Below are 19,346 nucleotides of genomic sequence, written 5' to 3'. Positions count from 1 at the left end.
GATGATATTAAGAGGTGGGGGCTTTGGGAGGTGACCAGGTCATGAAGGCAGAGTGCTTGTGAATGGGATCAATGTCCTTGTGAAAGAGGTCCACATGCGACTCCTCACCCCTTCCACTATGTGAGGACACAGCTAGAAGGCACCATCTGCTAACCAGAAAGGGAGCCCTCATCAGACACCAAGTCTGTCAGCATCTGATCTTGGCCTTCCCAGCCTCTAGAACTGTAAGAAATAAATTTCTGTTATTTATAAATAACCCAGTTTGTGGTATTTTGTTATGGCCGTCCAAACAGACTAAGGCAATTCTTTATTTTCCAGATTAATAGTTTCTCTGTTAGTCCACTGTCATTTACTGTACTGGCTGGCAAACTGTCTCCCTTATGCAACAAAAAATTGTTGAAATTCAAAAATCTGAAGCAATGCCTTGCTCTACTAAGCTGGATAATACATTCATGTCTGTAACCTCGCTGGTTTGACTTTAAGGATATGAGAAACCATCTTTCATAAAAGCATTATTCCTTCCACCTCAGCTACAGGGAGCAAAAATTCCCCATTAGTTATTTTTCAGATTGTTTTTAAAATGTAAACATGTATTCTTGGTGTGCAATAGTAAACACACACTCCAGGAAATAATTCATTTATGAGATCAACAAATATAAACTAAAACCCTAAAGGAGATAAAAGGTAAGTTAAAATACATACATTAGAGCAACTAAAGAGGGTCTGGTCAAAGGAAAAGAGGAGGAGTAAGGAAGTGGGAGGTGATGAGTAGGCCTGGGAGAAGCACTGGATGGGCCTGATGGGAGACGGGATTGCACCTTGGTCAGCTTTAGGTTGAGCGTGCATTACTCTTCAATCTATTCTTTTTCCCCTCAGCATGATAAATGCAGACTTCAGTACAGCCACAGTTCTGATATCTTTTGGAGCTGTCCTAGGAAAAACAAGCCCCATCCAAATGCTGATCATGACAATTATAGAAATTGCTTTCTTTGCTGGCAATGAATATCTGGTTGGTGAAATATTTAAGGTAAGAGTTAGAAAATTTATACTTACCTAGCTTTGGGCATCAGTTCTGGTTACAAAAAAAAAGTGGGTGTCCACGGTATGTGGGAGCAAATCTTGGTAAGAGGGATGCCCTAGCAAATAGAAATAGCCACCATTTACTGAGTGCCTATTGCACACCAGGAGTTTTATAAACATGATCTTATCTCATCTTTACAACACTGTATGGTAGGTATTACTTTTATTATCATATATACACCATAAAAACTGATTATCACAGATGCTGAATGACTTGCCAGAGTCTGAATTCACCTCCAGATTTTTCTAATGCCTCAACTCTTCTTTTGACAATCAATGATCAATTCCTTTTACTGTTTTGACTACTAGGTGAATAGCCCTATATAAAGGTTTGTACAGGTTTTTGTTAAGGCCGCAGTCAAACTTTTTTCTCCACAAATATTTCATTGATTCTTCCCAGGAATAATAAATAAATAAATAACATTTTGGGGCATGCTCTAGTACTTTGTTATTTTGTTTATATTTCTATTAACATTTAATTCAATTTTTAACAACTTTCTAGGTGCTACGGACTCAATGACAAAATATGAAGGTTCCTGCTTTTACAGAGCTTACAATCTAGTGGGACAGACAGAAACCAACCAAACAAATAATTACACATTCATCCACCTACCCAAAGACACAGATACACAAGTGTTATTATAAACTGCAGTACATGCTATGAAAAATATGTGGGGGGGGTATGAGAAAGTGTGACTGGAAGATCAGATTGTAGAATCAAGGAGGGGTTCTTTGAGGAAGTGGCAGTTACACTGGACCTAAAAGATACCTAGAAGTTTTCGAGTAACTAATGGGGAGCAATGTTCTTTAAGCCAAGGTAATAACAAGCACAGTCTTGAACTGGTAATGAGGAACTAAAAGAAAACTTTTAGAATAATTTGAAAGGACTTGATCAATACAAGATGAAGCCAACAAGGTAAGTGGGTCAGATTAATAAAGACTCTGTAATCTCTGTGTGCTAGCTAGGTGAAGACTTATCTGATGGTTCCCCAGGGAAAAAACAGGGAAGGTCATTTACCTATAAATATGTGAGCATTTAAAGAGAGGCACAGACTCACATGGTATTTGCAAAGTCCAAGCACGATTAATTGCCAGCTCCCATCCCCCTGAAGCCACCGGGTGAAGCAAAACAAGGTTTCCAAGCCGGGAGGGGACTAAGTGCTGCTGGACAGCTAAAGATTGCTAGATAGATCATACATGCTTGAAAGATACTTGATTCAATCCAACCAAGTGTGGATCTTCAAGGGGACTGTGTCTGTCTATGTCTAGTAAACAAAGGAATAAAACTAGGAGAACCTTTTTACTTAAATTTGAAAATGTTTTATAAATAGATGAGTATCATCTTCCTGTCTGTAAGACAGATAAATATCTAGAATTGGACCCTCTGAACATTCCCTCTAGAGGTAGGAAATGTAGAAAACTGGGTCAAATCCACATCATATCCTAAAGAGGAATCTAAAGTATCTCTCTTCAAATGAATCTGGGACCTCAGCTGGCTTTCAGGTCATCATAGAGCAAAATAAAAATATATATATATGGGTAAAAACTTTGGTTTTTTGAAGTTTCAAGTCTTGAGTTACAATTAAGTGAGACTCAACTGCAATTTCAAGTAAACATATCATCTTCCTTTCATATCACAAGCAGTATCTGGTTTTTTTTTTTTTTGTTTGTTTGTTTGTTTGTTTTTTTGAGATTAGTTCTTGCTTTGTTACCTAGGCTGGAGTGCAATGTAACAATCATAGCTCACTGTAACCTCAAACTCCTGGGCTCAAGCCTTTCTCCTGCCTCAGCCTTCCGAGTAGCTGGGACTACAAGGAGTGCACCACCATGCCAGGCTGTGCAATATGTATTTCACTGAGAATCTCCATCTAGGTTACTTCCTAGAGAAGTAACCCTGCAAAGCTTATGTGCCCACCAGGGAACTAGCATTCCCACCAGGGAAATATGGTCTCATCTAAGTCCCATCACAAACTCTGTTGAGTGGGTAATATTTTCCCATTTTAGATTTAGATCCCCATTTAGATCAGAGAAGATTAATAATTTATTGAAAGTCACATCTCAAGGAAGTAACTGACCTAGGCTTGAAAGTCAGTTCTGTGTGGCTCCAAAGTCTGTGCTATCTCCCTTTTACCACCCTGTTTTACCCTGCTTTCGCTGACACCATCTTTCTGTTTCTCCCTTTTTTAAAATTGTTTAACCAACAATGCAATTCTTTCTTTGACTTTCCTCCCATAATGAGCCTTAGGTTCACCTCTATTTATATGAATGTTATTTTGTCCCTTCAGGCCTCTGATATTGGAGCATCAATGACAATCCATGCCTTTGGGGCCTACTTTGGCTTGGCTGTAGCAGGCATCTTGTATCGACGTGGACTGAGAAGAGGGCATGAAAATGAAGAGTCCGTGTACCACTCAGACTTGTTTGCAATGATTGGTGAGTGTGGATAAACTTGCTTGAACCTTAACTATTTGAAAAGGGATCAGGGAAGGTTAGCTTCAACACAGGTGTGAGAAGATGCTCAAGAAGAACATCCAGGCCAGGCATGGTAGCGAATGACTGTAGTCCCAGCTACTCAGGAGGCTGAGGCAGGATTGCTTGAGCCCAGGAGTTTGAGTCCAGCCTGGGCAACATAGTGAGTCTCCATCTCTAAATAATAATAATAATGATGATTAAATTAAACCTTGAGGAGAGAGATCCAAGATGGCCAATTAGCAGTAGTTCCAGATTGCAGCTCCTAGTGAAGGTGCAGGGAGTGAGTGGACGCCAGACTCACAGATGAATTTTTGTTGCCTAGGGACCAGGAGATTCCCAGTGGAGGAGCCCCACAGGTCGCCAGTGCAACTCTTTTGGCTGGCGTGACTGTTTTGCTGGCGTCCCAGTGCGGCAGTTCTTAGTGTGGAGTATGCGGGACTGGGTGCCCTTTTAGTTGGCGTTTGGAGCTCGGGGAAGGCAGAGTCACCCATTCAGCTGATTGAAAAGGGGACTGAAGCAGGGAGCCAGACGGGGAGATTCTCGGGCAGAAAAGTGCCACGAATCTCAGCGCCACTGTTTCACTCAGCGCAGTCCCCGCAAGGGAAATTGCATAGATCCTGGTGCCTTTTCAGCGGGTGACTGGGGCACCTGGGAGAGAATCGACCTTTCAATTAGGAAAAGAAAAAAAGGGGGCTCTGAAGTGGGGAGTCAGATGATCGGGCTCAGCTGGTCCCACCCCCACAAAAAAACAGCAATTGGAAATGCTGTGGGTTGAGAGTTCCACAGCAAGCACAGCTGAACCCAGGAAGGTCCAGCTCTGTGGGGGAGGGGTGTCCACCTAAGGAAAACAAAGAAACAGAAATAACATCATCACCAAAAAGCTGGACGTCCACTCAGAGACCCAATCTGAAAGTCCACTCAGAGACCCAATCTGAAAGTCAGGAATTACAAAGACAACAGGTGGATAAATCCACAAAGATGGGAAGAAACTAGTGCAAAAAGGCTGAAAACATCCTAAATCAGAATGCCTCTCCTCCTTCAGGAGATCACAGCTCCTCTCAGCAGGGGAACAAGGCCTGATGGAGAATGAGTGTGATGAATTGTCAGAATCAGGCTTCAGAAGGTGGCTAATAAGAAACTTCTGTGAGCTAAAAGAACATGTTCTAACCCAATGCAAAGAAACTAAGAACGCTGAAAAAAGGTTTGACGAAATGCTAACGAGAATAGACATTTAGAGAGGAATATAAGTGAATTAATGGAGCTGAAAAACACAATATGAGAACTTTGCGAAGTATGCACAAGTTTTAACAGTTGAATTGACCAAGCAGAAGAAAGGATATCAGAGGTCGAAGACCAACTCAATGAAATAAGATGAGAACACAAGATTAGAGAAAAAAGGGTAAAAAGGAATGAGCAAAGTCTCCAAGAAATATGGGACTATGTGAAAAGACCTAATCTACGTTTGATAGATGTACCTGAATGTGATGAAGAGAATGAATCCAAGCTGGAAAATATTCTTCAGGATATTATTCAGGAAAACTTTCCCAACCTAGCAAGACAGGATAATATTCAACTCCAGGTAATACAAAGAACACCACAAAGATATTCCTCAAGAAGAGCAAACCCAAGGCACATAATCGTCAGATTCACCAGGGTTGAAATGAAGGAGAAAATGCTAAGGGCAGCCAGAAAGAAAGGTCAGGTTACCCACAAAGGGAAACCTATCAGACTCATAGCAGATCTCTCAGCAGAAGCCCTACAAGCCAGAAGAGAGTGGGGGCCAATATTCAACATCCTTAAAGAAAAGAAATTTCAACCCAGAATTTCATATCCAGCCAAACTAAGCTTCATAAGTGAAGGAAAAATAAAATATTTTGTGAACAAGCAAGTACTCAGAGATTTCATCACCACCAGGCCTGCTTTATAAGAGCTTCTGAAAGAAGCACTACACACAGAAAGGAACAACCAGTATTAGCCGTTCCAAAAATATACCAAAAGGTAAAGAGCATCAACATAATGAAGAATCTACATCAACTAATGGGCAAAACAACCAGCTAACATTAAATGGCAGTATTAAACTCATATATATTAATATTAATCCTAAATTGAAAATGACTAAATGCTCCAATCAAAAGACACAAACAGGCAAATTGGATAAAGAGCCAAAAACCATCGGCATGCTGCATCCAGACCCATCTCACATGCAAGGATACACAAAAACTTAAAACAAAGGGATGGAGGAAGATTTACCAAGCAAATGGAGAGCAAAAAATAAGTAAATAAAAAGCAGGAGTTGCAATTCTCGCCTCTGATAAAATAGACTTTAAAGCAACAAAGATCAAAAGAGGCAAAGAAGGACATTACATAATGGTAAAAGGATCAATGCAACAAGAAGAGCTAATGATCCTAAATATATACGCACCCAATACAGGAGCACCCAGATACATAAGGCAAGTTCTTAATGACTTATAAAGAGATTTAGACTCCCACACAATAATAGTGGGAGACTTTAACATCACATTATCAATATTAGACAGATCAACGAGACAGAAAATTAACAAGGATATCCAGGACTTGGAACTCAGACCTGGAACAAGTAAACTTAATAAACATTTACAGATCTCTCCACCTCAAATCCACAAAACATACATTCTTCTCAGTACCACATCACACCTACTCTAAAAGTGACTACATAATTGGAAATAAATCACTCCTCAGTAATTGCATAGCATTTCACAGGTTTAAATGAAATATTGGTTGGCTGCTTGTTTGTTATTTTCCTCCCTTTTTCCTTCCTGTCTCCATTGTTAAGCACAATTATTGGCATAAAAGAGGTTTTTAATACCCATCTTTAGACTGCATTCTAGCCTGGGCAATAAAGCAAGACTCCAGTTCTCTCTCCCTCTTTCTCTTCCTCTTTCTTTCTCTCTTTCATTCTTTTTTCCTTTCTTTCTCTCTTTCTTTCTTTTTTCTTTCTTTTTCTTTCTTTCTTTTTTCAAAAAAAAAATTAAACCTTGAAAAAAGGAGCATCTTTTGCATACTACTTTATGCTGGCTCAATTCTCCTCTTTTCTCTTAACTGTCGATAATCAAGCCTAAACAGAGACATTGTTGGTGCCCAAAGCAAACTGCATCGTCTGGACTGTCTTCCACATTCAGAACTAATATCGCCTCTTTTGGTTCACTACAGGGACGCTCTTTCTATGGATGTTTTGGCCCAGCTTTAACTCGGCCATTGCTGAACCTGGAGACAAACAGTACAGGGCCATTGTAAACACGTACTTCTCTCTTGCTGCCTGTGTCCTCACAGCCTATGCCTTCTCCAGTCTCGTGGAGCCCCGAGGCAAGCTTGACATGGTAAGTGCTGTCTTAGCCCTCATGGAAATTTCCCTTCACAACACTGACAGTTACTCAGATAAGTAGGAGATAATTTCCGCATCACTGCTGAGCTCCCAAGACAAATCACAAAACTTCAGATCTTGAAGAATGTTTTAAAAATAGCAACATTCATTTATTTATTAATCAAATCTATACCCTGGGCTGGGCACGGTGGTTCATGCCTGTAATCCCAGCACTTAGGGACGTCGAGGCAGGCAGATTACCTGAGCACAGGAGTTCGAGACCAGCCTGGCCAACATGGCGAAACCCCATCTTTAATAAAAATCCAAAAAAAATTAGCCAGGCATGGTGGCAGGCACCTGTAATCCCAGCTACTCAGGAAGCTAAGGCAGTAGAATCTCTTGAACCTGGGAGGCAGAGGTGGTAGTAAGCCATGATCACACCATTGCACTCAAGCCTGGGCAACAAGAGTGAAACTCTGTCTCAAAAAAAAAAAATTGTACCCTGGAAAATTAAAAAAGTGTTCCCAAGGAATTTACAGTCTAGTATAGAATGAATGTAGTCTTGTATAAATCAAAGATTTGAGGTGTATTTTTTTAATAATAGCGTTAACTGCTTTAACTGTTCCCAAGTTCTGAGAAAAGCTTCCTTAGAAACAAAACTTTTCAAACAGCAGAAAGTGGGATGATGCACACTGATTCTATTTTCCCAACTGCAAACATTCATCTCAAAGAAATAACAACTAAATGCAATGTGGGATCTTCAGTAAGTTATTGGGGAAAATAATCAGTGGAAATAGTGGTGAAATTCACATAAGGTCATTAATAGTATTAGATCAATGCTATTTTCCTTTCCATGGTTATGTAAGATTAACATCTTATTTGAGAAATCGGGCAAGGGATATGTGGAAACATTTTGTGGTATTTTTACAACATATATGTGTCTGCAATTAGTTCAAAATAAAATATGTTTTGAATTCCCCCAAATTGGTCTCTTGAGTTTCTTGCCTATGAGCTAGAGAAACATCAGTAAAGGAGTAATCCCAGATCAGCCAGTCTACCTTTCTAACTGGGTGCGGTGAGTGGGGTGGGGAGGAAGATGTTATTGTAATTAATTTTTTAAGCATAGCTGAGGATGTGTATCTTAATTCTCCAAACATTGTCTCATGAGAAGTCACTAAAAACAATGAAAAAATTGTACAGTTCAGTGTTTCTCTTTTAAAAGTACAGATGACCTCTGCTTCTCAGACAGGACAGACTGTAATTTTTCTGAAAAAGTCTGGTAAATGAAAATTGATTCCTGACTGAGTGCAGTGGCTGATGCCTGTAATCCCAGACCTTTAGGAGGCTGAGGGGGGTGAATCATCTGAGGTCAGGAATTCAAGACCAGCCTGGCCAACACAGTGAAACTCCAACTCTACTAAAAATAAAAAAAAATTAGCTGGACATGGTGGCATGCACCTGTAATCCCAGCTCCTGGGAGGCTGAGGCAGAAGAATCCCCCAACCCCGGAGGTGGTGGTTGCAGTGAGCCAAGATTGCACCACTGTACTCCACCTGAGGAGACAGAGCAAGATTCTGTCTCAAAAATAAATAAATTCCTCTTTCCTCCATCCTCAAATGTCCTCAACCCAGTGACATTTGCAGAAACTGTTGTCTTTCATATGTAATGTGTACATTTCAATGTCTACATTTCCTCTTTGGATATTGGAATATCATAGATGCTACAAAACACACAGTGGCCATAGTCATCTTTTGGTTCATGATAACCACAAATGTGTTCCAAAAACTGCACGAATAGACAAAAACATTGCTAGATTATTTGCTCTAAACACTCCTACCTTTCCACTACAACCATCTTTTGATTTTCTCAAATGCCTTCCACCACTGGCCTCATTAATCTGATTACTTATTCACTACCAAGGTACTGGCAAGAAAGATACCAAATGTCAACTTCTTGAAAGAAAGCTCTCAGAACAATGGAACAGAACTGAGGCCTTAGAAATAACACCACATGTCTACAACCATCCGATCTTTGACAAACCTGACAAAAACAAGCAATGGGAAAATGATTCCCTGTTTAATAAATAGTGTTGGAAAAAGTGGCTGGATACATGCAGAAAACTGAAACTGGACCCCTTCCTTACGCCTTATACAAAAATTAACTCGAGGTGAATTAAAGACTTTAAGACCTAAAACCATAAAAATCCTAGAAGAAAATCTAGACAATACCATTCAGGACATAGGCATGGGCAAAAACTTCATGACTAAAACACCAAAAGCAATGGCAGCAAAAGCCAAAATTGACAAATGACCTAATTAACAAATGTCAAATGACCTAATTAAACTAAAGAGCTTCTGAACAGCAAAAGAAACCATCATCAGAGTGACCAGGCAACCTACAGAATGGGAGAAAATTCTTGAAATCTATCCAACTGACAAAGGGCTAATATCCAGAATATACAAAGAACTGAAACAAATTTACAAGAAAAAAAAAGACATCAAAAAGTGGGCAAAGGATATGAACAGACACTTCTCAAAAGAAGACATTTATGCAGCCAACCTACATATGAAAAAAAGCTCATCATCACAGGTCATTAGAGAAATGCAAATTAAAACCACTATGAGATACCATCTCATGCTAGTTAGAATGGTTAGAATGGCTATCCTGAAAAAGTCAGGAAACAACAGATGCTGGAGAGGATGTGGAGGAACAGGAATGCTGTAACATTGCTGGTGGGAGTGTAAATTAGTTCAATCATCGTGGAAGACAGTGTGGTGATTCCTCAAGGATCTAGAACCAGAAATACCATTTGACCCAGCAATCCCATTACTGGGTATATATCCAAAGGATTATAAATCATTCTACTATAAAGACACATGCACGTGTATATTTATTGCAGCACTGTTCACAATAGCAAAGACTTGGAACCAACCCAAAAGCCCATCAGTGATAGACTAGAGAAAGAAAATGTGGCACAAATTCACCATGGAATATTATGCAGCCATGAAAAAGTGAGTTCATGTCCTTTGCAGGGACATGGATGAAGCTAGAAACCATCATTCTCATCAAACTAACACAAAAATATAAAACAAAACACTGCATGTTGTCACTCATAAGTGCAAGTTGAATGATGAGAACACATGGACACATGGAGGGGAACATCACACACTGGGGCCTGTTGGGGGATGAGGAGCTAGGGGAGGGATAGCATTAGGAGAAATACCTAATGTAAATGATGCGTCGATGGGTGCAGGAAACCACCATGCCATGTGTATACCTATGTAGCAAACCTGCACATTCTGCACATGTATCTCAGAACTTAAAGTATAATAATAATAAAATAATATAAAATAAAAAAGAAAGGCCTTCTACAATTTCAAAGAACCCTCTTTTTTAAAAAAGAATCAGTAACCCTTTCAACTGAAGAATGTGATGTGGGTCTATTGAACTCTAGAATCCCCTGATCCTTCTGAATTCTGCATCATCCAGCTCACCTCATTTATGTTTCTACCCCTCACACAGGTTCACATTCAGAATGCCACTCTTGCTGGAGGAGTTGCCGTGGGCACCTGTGCAGATATGACAATTCATCCTTTCGGTTCTATGGTCATTGGGAGCATTGCAGGAATAGTCTCTGTCTTTGGATACAAGTTCTTAACTGTAAGTACAGCAGATGTTCTGAGTCAAACCCTGAATCTGCACCATTCTTCTCTCATGTCCCTCCAGAAGAAAAAAGCTATAAAGCTTTATTTTATGAACATTTTTATTTGGATGCCACTTGCCTTCCTTTTGGAAATACCACTCCCATTTCAGCTGTCCAGTGATTCTACTCTGTCCTGACTTCTGTGTAACAGGAAAGAATCTGATATCAATTATTTATAATTTAGTTTGAATTAAATGTTAAGTCCTTGGCATTACTTTCCTTTTGGGCTGTTCCATTGAAGTAGTTGTTTTTATTTGTCTTATGTAATTAAGAACTCTGCTCTTTTAAGAGATTTAGGATGTTGGTCAGACATGGTAGCTCATACCTGTAATCCCAGCACCTTGGGAGGCTGAGGTGGGTGAATTACCTGAGGTCAGGAGTTTGAGACCAGTCTGGTCAACATGGTGAAACCCCTGGCTCTACAAAAAAGAAAAAAAAAAGTACAAAAATTAGCGTGGCATGGTTACAGCTCCTGTAATCCCAGCTACTCAGGAGGCTGAGGCAGTAGAATCGCTTGAACCTAGGATGCAGAGGTCGCAGTGAGCCAAGATGGTGCCATTACACTCCAGACTGGGTGACAGAATGAGACTCCCTCTCAAAAGAAAAGAAGAAAAAGAGAGAGAGAGAGATTTAGGATATCATCACTAGGTGAGAAGGATTAAGTCGTGAATGATTCTCTTCAAACCAATCCACTGAAGACTGAAATGGACAGTTTTGCCACAAGTATATTTTCAAATCCTTTAACTTAAATGGACTTCAGATATGGATGGAGAACTGAGCTACACATACAATTTTTTCTGGATGGAGAAGGAAATGGGGAGATGTAGGTCAGAGAATGCAAAGTAGCAGAAATGCAGGATGACCAAAACCTAAAATGCAATGCAATGCAATAAATGGGAAAAAAAAAAAAAAAGAAATGCAGCATGAACATGTCTAGAGCTCTAATGTACAGCATAAAGATTATAGGCAGTAAAATTGTACTGTATATAGGATTTATGCTAAATGAGTAGATATTTAGCTGCTCTTACCATGAAAACAAACAAAAAAAAAAGGTAACTATGTAAGATGATGGAGATGTTTATAGTCTTCACTGTAGTTACCTTTTTACTTTCTATGTGTATCTCATAACATCATGTTGTATACCTTAAATATACATAACAAAATTTATTTATAAAATAATTCTGCATGGAAGAATAGAGCTCAGCTATAGCTCTGTTTCAGTTCTAGAGTTCCATATGTTTAATGAAATACTAAGCCTTCTTCCTTTTATAATTTTAGCCACTTGTTACTACTAAACTGAGGATCCATGATACATGTGGGGTCCATAACCTCCACGGCTTACCTGGCGTAATGGGAGGCCTCGCAGGCATTGTGGCGGTAGCAATGGGTGCATCCAACACGTGAGTAAAAAATGGGTTTTCCAGCCCCTGTGGTCCCATGATGTTTTCTCTCACTCTGAGAAATTTAGGGGTAGGAGAGCTTTCATTTTAGCAATTCTGGCCACAGTTTATATTATCTTCACTGGAGCCAAAGAGACACAACTGAGAGAAGATAATTAGCATAAAATTATATTGAAAGAGTCACCTTAACTGAAACTGTTGGGTTGAAAAAATTGTTATTTTAAATGTCTTTACCAGAAACAGCTGTCTTCTAGCAGATAAGGAAGTTTGATAATCACAGTCAGATTATAGTAGGCTTAGTCATTTTCTTGATCCCTCCAAAATGAAGAAGGAGACACATATGATGAGCTGAGCAGTCATTTCCATCCAAACCACACAAAGAAGAATGAGTTGGAATCATACGAAAAGCGACTGGTTCTGCAGAATCAAAAACACTGGCATATGGTCCCAACTCTGCTGCTCACTCGTTATGTGACCTCTGAGGTGTCGCTCAGCCTTTCGGGTTTCTAGTCTTCTCCTCTATAAAATGAGAAGAATGGAGTATTTATTCTCCAAAATCCCTTCTAGCTCTATCAGACCTAGGTTTTTCCCTAAGTAGAGTATAAATGTTTACTTAAATAAGCAGAGGAAAAACAAGTATCAAGCAAACCCAGGAGAATAAAAGGGATGCCACAAGATTGGAATGATTTGGTATGAATGTCATCCATGTGAAACAGCTAGGAAGATCACAGAGTCCAGATCGCTCAGAGTAAATAAAATAAATTAGAATGCTCAATTTTTAAAAATTTATTATACTTCCAGTTCTTGGATACATGTGCAGAATGTGCAGGTTTTTTACATAGTTATACATGTGCCATGGTGGTTTGCTGGACTCAACAACCCATCATCTAGGTTTTTAGCCCTGTATGCCTTAGGTATTTGTCCTAATGCTCTCCCTCCCCTTGCACCACACCGTCGAAGAGTCCCAGGTGTGTGATGTTCCCCTCCCTGTGTCCATGTGTTCTCATTGTTCAACTCCCACTTATGAGGGAGAAAATGCGGTGTTTGGTTTTTTGTTCCTGCGTTCATTTGCTGAGAATGATGGTTTCCAGCTTCATCCAAGTCCCTGCAAAGAACATGAACTCATCCTTTTTTATGGCTGCAAAGTAGAATGCTCAACTTTTAAATCCAATTGAAAGCATGAACAAAAAAGAAATGTGTGTCTAGAAATGTCTGAATGACCACTAACTGGAGATGCATAATTTGAAAAGAAAAACCTCTCTTCAATTTTAGCAGATTAAAATTTATCCCTGTTGAGATCAATAAAAAATACTTGAAAAACTAATTTAATCATTTCCTACTAAATAGAAACTTTGCTTCCTTCTTCACATGTACATTTGACGCATTTCTTCCATAAGTTGTTTTTTTTTTTTACCCTTTTTGAAAATTTAGAAGAAAACACCAGAATTGCCCATCGTTTTCAGTTCTCTCCAGACCCAAGACTGTAGAGACCAAACACTAACATATTTTAATGCAAATCAAGCATGATAAAAGTATGTGTGAATGAACTCAACTCCACAGTGTTGGAGTGTGCAGACACTGTGCAAACACACTGAGGTGCCTATGATTAGGAATTCTTAAGCAACACGTGTAGACCAGTTTCACAGATGCAATAAAACAAGTCTATCTGGCTCTCAAAGAGCAGGCCTTGCTGGGTGCTTAGACATTGGGTGAGTCTCATGATTGAAGGTCTAGTCCTTGGAAATGCTGGTTTAGAACATCTTCTCAATTTATTCGTTGATGGGGAAAGGAGTTAGAGAAATATCAGAGGAGGGGAAGGAGGGCAAGCCTTGAAGGTCCGTTCACTTGGGTAAAATTTACATATTTCACACCAAATAAATTACCCACCTGAGAGCCAAAACTACTTACATGTGTCTATTCAGAATATTAAATGTAAATCAGGTTTTTGGTAAGCATAGAAAAAGGGAAAGTTAATATTCTTAAGGGACATTTTTGCAAATTACGGCAACAGAACTCTAGTAATACTGTTAATTTTGTATAAGTCAGAGTTTTCCAAGTTTATTTGATCACAGAACACTTGCTATCAAAAGTATCTTTTAAGACCTTATAAAAGATCTTGGCAAATTCCTGTAAAGCTAACAGGAAATTTACAAAAGAAGAAAAATCAAATAAATTTATATATATATATAAAATACACAACCTCACTTATATTCAAAGAAATGCAAATTAAAACAAGCTACTAGTTTTTCATTTATCAAAGTGATGAAGTATGAATGAATAATAATAATACTGAATAGTGGCTAAGTAAAAACTTGGAATATAAATTGTACAATTTCCTATTTGGAAAAGTTCCTAAGAACTATATAGGCCGGGCACAGTGGCTCAAGCCTGTAATCCTACCACTTAGGGCGGCCGGGGCAGGTGATTCACCTGAGATCACGAGTTCAAGACCAGCCTGGACAAAAGGGTGAAACCTCGTCTCTACTAAAAATACAAAAATTAGCAGGGTATGGTTGTGGGCGCCTGTAATCCCAGCTACTTGGGAGGCTGAGGCAGAAGAATCACTTGAACCCGGGGGTCGGAGGTTGCTGTGAGCTGAGATCAGGCCACTTCACTCCAGCCTGGGTGAAAGAGCGAATCCCCATCTAAAAAAAAAAAAAAAAAAGTATATATAGACTTTTACTAATATTCTCGTTTCTTGATAGGTTTTATATTAGGAAAATAATCAGACAAGTTCATAAGCATGTTCAGAGGAGATGTTCTCACATCATTTTTAAAAATATGAAACACTGGAAGCAAACGGTACCGGAAGCAACCAGTACTTTGCACAGTGTAACACCCTGTAGCAATTCAAACTGTGGTCCAAATCTACACTGACTCACAAAAATGGACCCCTAAAACATATTTAATAGGAAAATAAGTAATGTAGCATGATTGCATTTTTATAAAAATACTTGTTTTTATTTTACATTTTTATTCTGATACAATCTGAGGGATATTAAACTTTTCTGCTCCGTTTTGTTATTTGCAGTTTCTAATGTTTTCACAATGTTACTTCCACAACTTTTTATATATATTAGAAAATTTAAACCCTTCAAATAAGGAGAAAAAAAAAATCTGAGTTTAGTGCATCCTCTCCCTTGGATGATGAAGCTGGAGAACCAAAAAAACTCTCATTTTCCAATTTTTTTTTGAGACGGAGTTTCGCTCATGTTGCCCAGGCTGAAGTGAAATGGCGCAATATCGGATCACTGCAACCTCTGCCTCCCAGGCTCAAGGGATTCTACTGCTTCAGCCTCTTGAGTAGCTGGGAGTAGCTGGGACTACAGGGGCGTGCCACCACAACCAGCTAATTTTTTGTATTTTTAGTTGGGACGGGGTTTCACCATGTTAGCCAGGATGGTCTCAATCTCCTGACCTCAGGTGATCCACCAGCCTCGGCCTCCCAAAGTGCTGAGATCACAGGTTTGAACCACAGCGTCCAGCCAATAGATTTTTCTAATTTCATCACAACTACTTCATTATAATGAGATGAGAAGAGATAGTAGCTTATGTTGTTTCATTCATTACTCTATCCTCAGTGCCTAGAAAAGAAGCTGACACAAAGTGGATACTCAATAGTTATTAAATGAGTTAGATCAGGATCAATTTTTTGAGACTACTAAATTTTTTCTAAGGAAAGTCTTATTTTTAAATTTTACATTAAAAGATGATTCTGTTTTTTAGGTGCATCTCAGAATTTTCTAACACTGTTCAGGAGTTGCAAAGAAAACAAGAATATGAAAGAAAAATTGTTAACAAATGCTTAATTTGCTAGTGTGTAATGTTACACTCTGGACTGAAGATGGCAGTCATCCACACCCTCAGTGGGTGAGATTTTTTTTGGCTGAGGTCCAGGAAAAACACTGACTCTTTTTGTTGGCTTCCTTAGGTCTACTATGGCCATGCAGGCGGCTGCACTGGGTTCTTCTATCGGAACAGCAGTTGTTGGAGGTCTGATTACAGGTCAGCATAAAAAGTGAACACTTCCCTGTATATTATGCTCTCAGATTATTTCCAAAGATAATTAATAATCAAGTCAACTGCTAAATTCAAAAATGTTCTGAACTTCTACCAGTAATTATGACAGCTAAAGGGGATGATTTTATAATAGTATATGAACTACTATGCCAGTGGATTTTCCTCTTCAGCATCGTGACATGACTCATTTTCCCTCTACCGTCACAGGTTTAATCCTAAAGTTGCCTTTCTTGGGACAACCATCTGACCAGAACTGCTATGATGATTCTGTTTATTGGGAGGTACTGTACAGTATTCTAAACAAGAATGTGAACGATGACTACATTACTGAAAGCTTTACTCACTTCAAGCCTATATATCTCTGTGGCATATGTGTGATGAAATTGAATTAGCTAGGTATGGCAGCTCACACATGTAATCCCAACACTTTGAGCAGCGGAGGATTGTTTGATGCCAGGAGTTTGGGACTAGCCTAGGAAACTCTCTACAAAAATAATAAATAATAAATTTTACATTTTTGCCTTCAACAAGATGTCAAGTGTAAAAGAAAAGTAAATAATTGAAAAGAAACTGAATGAACTCCCTATTTATAGAGAGAAATTAAGATGATGTACCCTGTCAGATAAAATCAGAAGTTATGGTATTTTCTAAAGCAGAAGTTAGATAAAGAAAAGACAGAATTTAGTTAGCAGATGTTGTTTTACTCCTCTGAAAGCCATTAAAAAGCTATTCATAAAAATAATATGAATTCTGGGAAACAGTGTGAGATTTTATACCATATATAGTCCACAGGTTTATTTGGTGGTAAAAAAAATAATAATAAAAGAAATTAAACTTAATTTAAAAACATGCCATAGGTAAAAGTGGTCAAAACCAAGTGAAATACATAAAGAATTTGAGTGAGTACACATCAAGATGACCTATGAATAACAAAACATCAGCCTCTTTCTATCCTCCAGTTTCTCTTTATTAATACTTTTTCCCAAATAATTTCCTGCAAAACTTGAGAGGGATAGATGTTTGGGTGTTTTCAGCAAAATTTCAGAGAGAATGAGTTTGGAAAAGCGGGAATGTAGTCAGGGTGGTTGAGAGAAATATTTTATTCTTTTATTTTTCTTCAACTAAAACAATTTTTATTCCCAGTTTTTTTCAAGCTTGAATAATAATTAACAAATATATTTTTATTTCAATACTAACTTATGGCAAGCCCAGTGAAATAACTGTTTTATTCATTACTCTATCCTCAGTGCCCAGAAAAGAAGCTGACACAAAGTGGATACTCAATATTTATTAAATGAGTCAGATCAGGATCAATTTTTTGAGAGTACTAAGCCCTTTCTAAGTAAAGTCTTGTTTTTAAAATTTACATTAAAAGATGATTAATGTTCCCCCAAACTTGTTTTCTTTGAGGTCCCTAGGTTGACGGAACATGACAATCACTTCCACAGACATGGTGACCACAGCCAGCTGGAACCTGAAGTCTAAACACCATTCCTGCTCTCCAACTTTCTTTCCCATTATCTAGAATCAAGTTCAAATAAACAAAAAGGCAGTAACAAACGAGAGTATGGACCAGAGTGAAAAGATCCTAAGTCCCAAATGGCCAGTGTAAAAATGTCCTTATGTCTAATGCTGTGTCTTGCTATTCAATGATTAATTGAGGGGATGTGACTCATAAAACAGATAATCAAACAGAATGCTTTTGGCAGTGAGTAAATACAGAGTAAACATATCAGTTTCTTAATGTAGACACTATGTCGTCCATACTCAAAATTATAAAACTGAAACCCACAAAACAAGAATAGATGTAAGAAATCTATGTAAAAAACAAATTAAAGAAATGAATGTGTGTAAAGTAGTAATATGATTATTTTAGGTGGTGCTTTTTATTTTAAAAATGGTCTAGTTAGTAATGTATTCTTGCTTGAATATTATTAATTCCTTTTGCACATTTACTATTTGCAACAAGCTCAAATAATATCTGATCAAAGTCTATTTTGTATAAAATGTTCAATAATTAAATATTGTTATAAAATAAAACATTAGTCTTTGACTCTCCTTTGGTAGTTAGAATTCATTTCAGTAACAAGCACATGCACACACACACACACACACACACTCCTTCATATTTAGTCCACATTCAATTTAAATATATTATTTATCATGTTTTAGCTATTTAAAAATAACAAGTTAATGTCTCATTATAGAATGTTGTAAGAAGTTAAATTTTACAAAAGGTAACTGGCATAGTCAAAAATCATCTTTAAGAAAGTCAAACAACTTATTTTTTCTATCTGGAAGCTTTTAAGATTTTTATTCTAGCCCTGGCATCCTGAAATCTTGCCAAGATGTGTCTAGTTATCAACAAGGAAATCAGCCCTACCATAATTCACAGGACATCAGCTTTTTAATGAACTTAAAAATTATAAATGAGTGGATTATTTAATATTTTATTCCTTGAAAGAATTATATAATCTATATTTTATTCATGTATCTTAGTTGACATAATTGACTTCTTTCAGAACTTCTTTCAAATAGGTTTTTTGGAGTGTGCTCACTTACAAAGTCCACTGTCCTCTCCCTTCTGATCCTTGCAAAGAATCGTTTTCATTACTAGGGTGTATGAGACCTCCTTGCTGCTATGCTGATCATAAAGCAAATCTTGGAGGGTTTTGGGCATACTCAGGAATATAAGAAAGTCTTTGATGTGCTAAGGAACTGGGTCATGATCATCATCACTCCCTGGCTTATAAACACTCTCTCCTGCCTTCCTGCAAGGCAGTTCTTATAAGTAATAAAGCCTTATTTTTCAAATTCTGAGTTAGTGGTCTTCTCTTTGCAGTAGAAAAACACTTTTTTAATCTATTTTGCCTAGAAGTTAGTGAATCATTTTAATTTTAATACTTGAGTCTTCTGTTCAGATACATTTCTTTCTATTTAGTAACTTTCTCTTCTTTGACAGTTAATTTTTTTTTTTCCGGCACTCTTGTTATTCACATGGAAAGTCTGCTTAGTCTCTTATCCAAATCTATTTTCTTCCCAATCTTTATTTTATTGGTTCCTTTTATCCATTTCTTCAATTTATTTTTGTTTGTTTCTTTGTTTGTAAATCATGGTCCATATTTGTAAGTCCAACAAATCTGTGTGTATGTGTATGTATGTGTGTGTGTGTGTGCATGTGCATGTGTATGTGTTATGCTTGAATTTCCTTTTATAAGTTTGTTTATTGAAGAGGGGTGTTATTTTTATTAAAGTTCAAGTTCAAAATCTGTCTGCAAAACTTAAATAACATTATCCTTTATCTGTTAAAAACATTTAAGATGTTCACTAA

General features: G+C 37.9%; 1 protein-coding gene across 1 annotated transcript in view; it reads left to right on the top strand.

Moving 5' to 3' along the window:
- The window catches only part of RHAG (Rh associated glycoprotein), a 30,920-nt gene extending 12,848 nt beyond the window's left edge, over positions 1-18,072 (top strand). The window contains exons 3-10 of the mRNA XM_032299656.1: positions 877-1,027; positions 3,366-3,513; positions 6,742-6,908; positions 10,415-10,552; positions 11,874-11,995; positions 15,927-16,000; positions 16,223-16,296; positions 17,426-18,072. Coding sequence (XP_032155547.1) covers positions 877-1,027; positions 3,366-3,513; positions 6,742-6,908; positions 10,415-10,552; positions 11,874-11,995; positions 15,927-16,000; positions 16,223-16,296; positions 17,426-17,500 — 949 coding nt within the window. The 3' untranslated portion in view covers positions 17,501-18,072. The remainder of the gene's footprint in view (positions 1-876; positions 1,028-3,365; positions 3,514-6,741; positions 6,909-10,414; positions 10,553-11,873; positions 11,996-15,926; positions 16,001-16,222; positions 16,297-17,425) is intronic.
- Positions 18,073-19,346: the final 1,274 nt, after the last annotated feature.

Source organism: Sapajus apella, unplaced genomic scaffold (genome assembly GCF_009761245.1).
Source record: "Sapajus apella isolate SASKATOON/1434 unplaced genomic scaffold, GSC_monkey_1.0 scaffold41, whole genome shotgun sequence".
Classification (NCBI taxonomy): Eukaryota; Metazoa; Chordata; class Mammalia; order Primates; family Cebidae; genus Sapajus; species Sapajus apella.
Note: the sequence above shows the minus strand (reverse complement) of the source record. Positions and strands in the feature narration are given on the sequence as shown.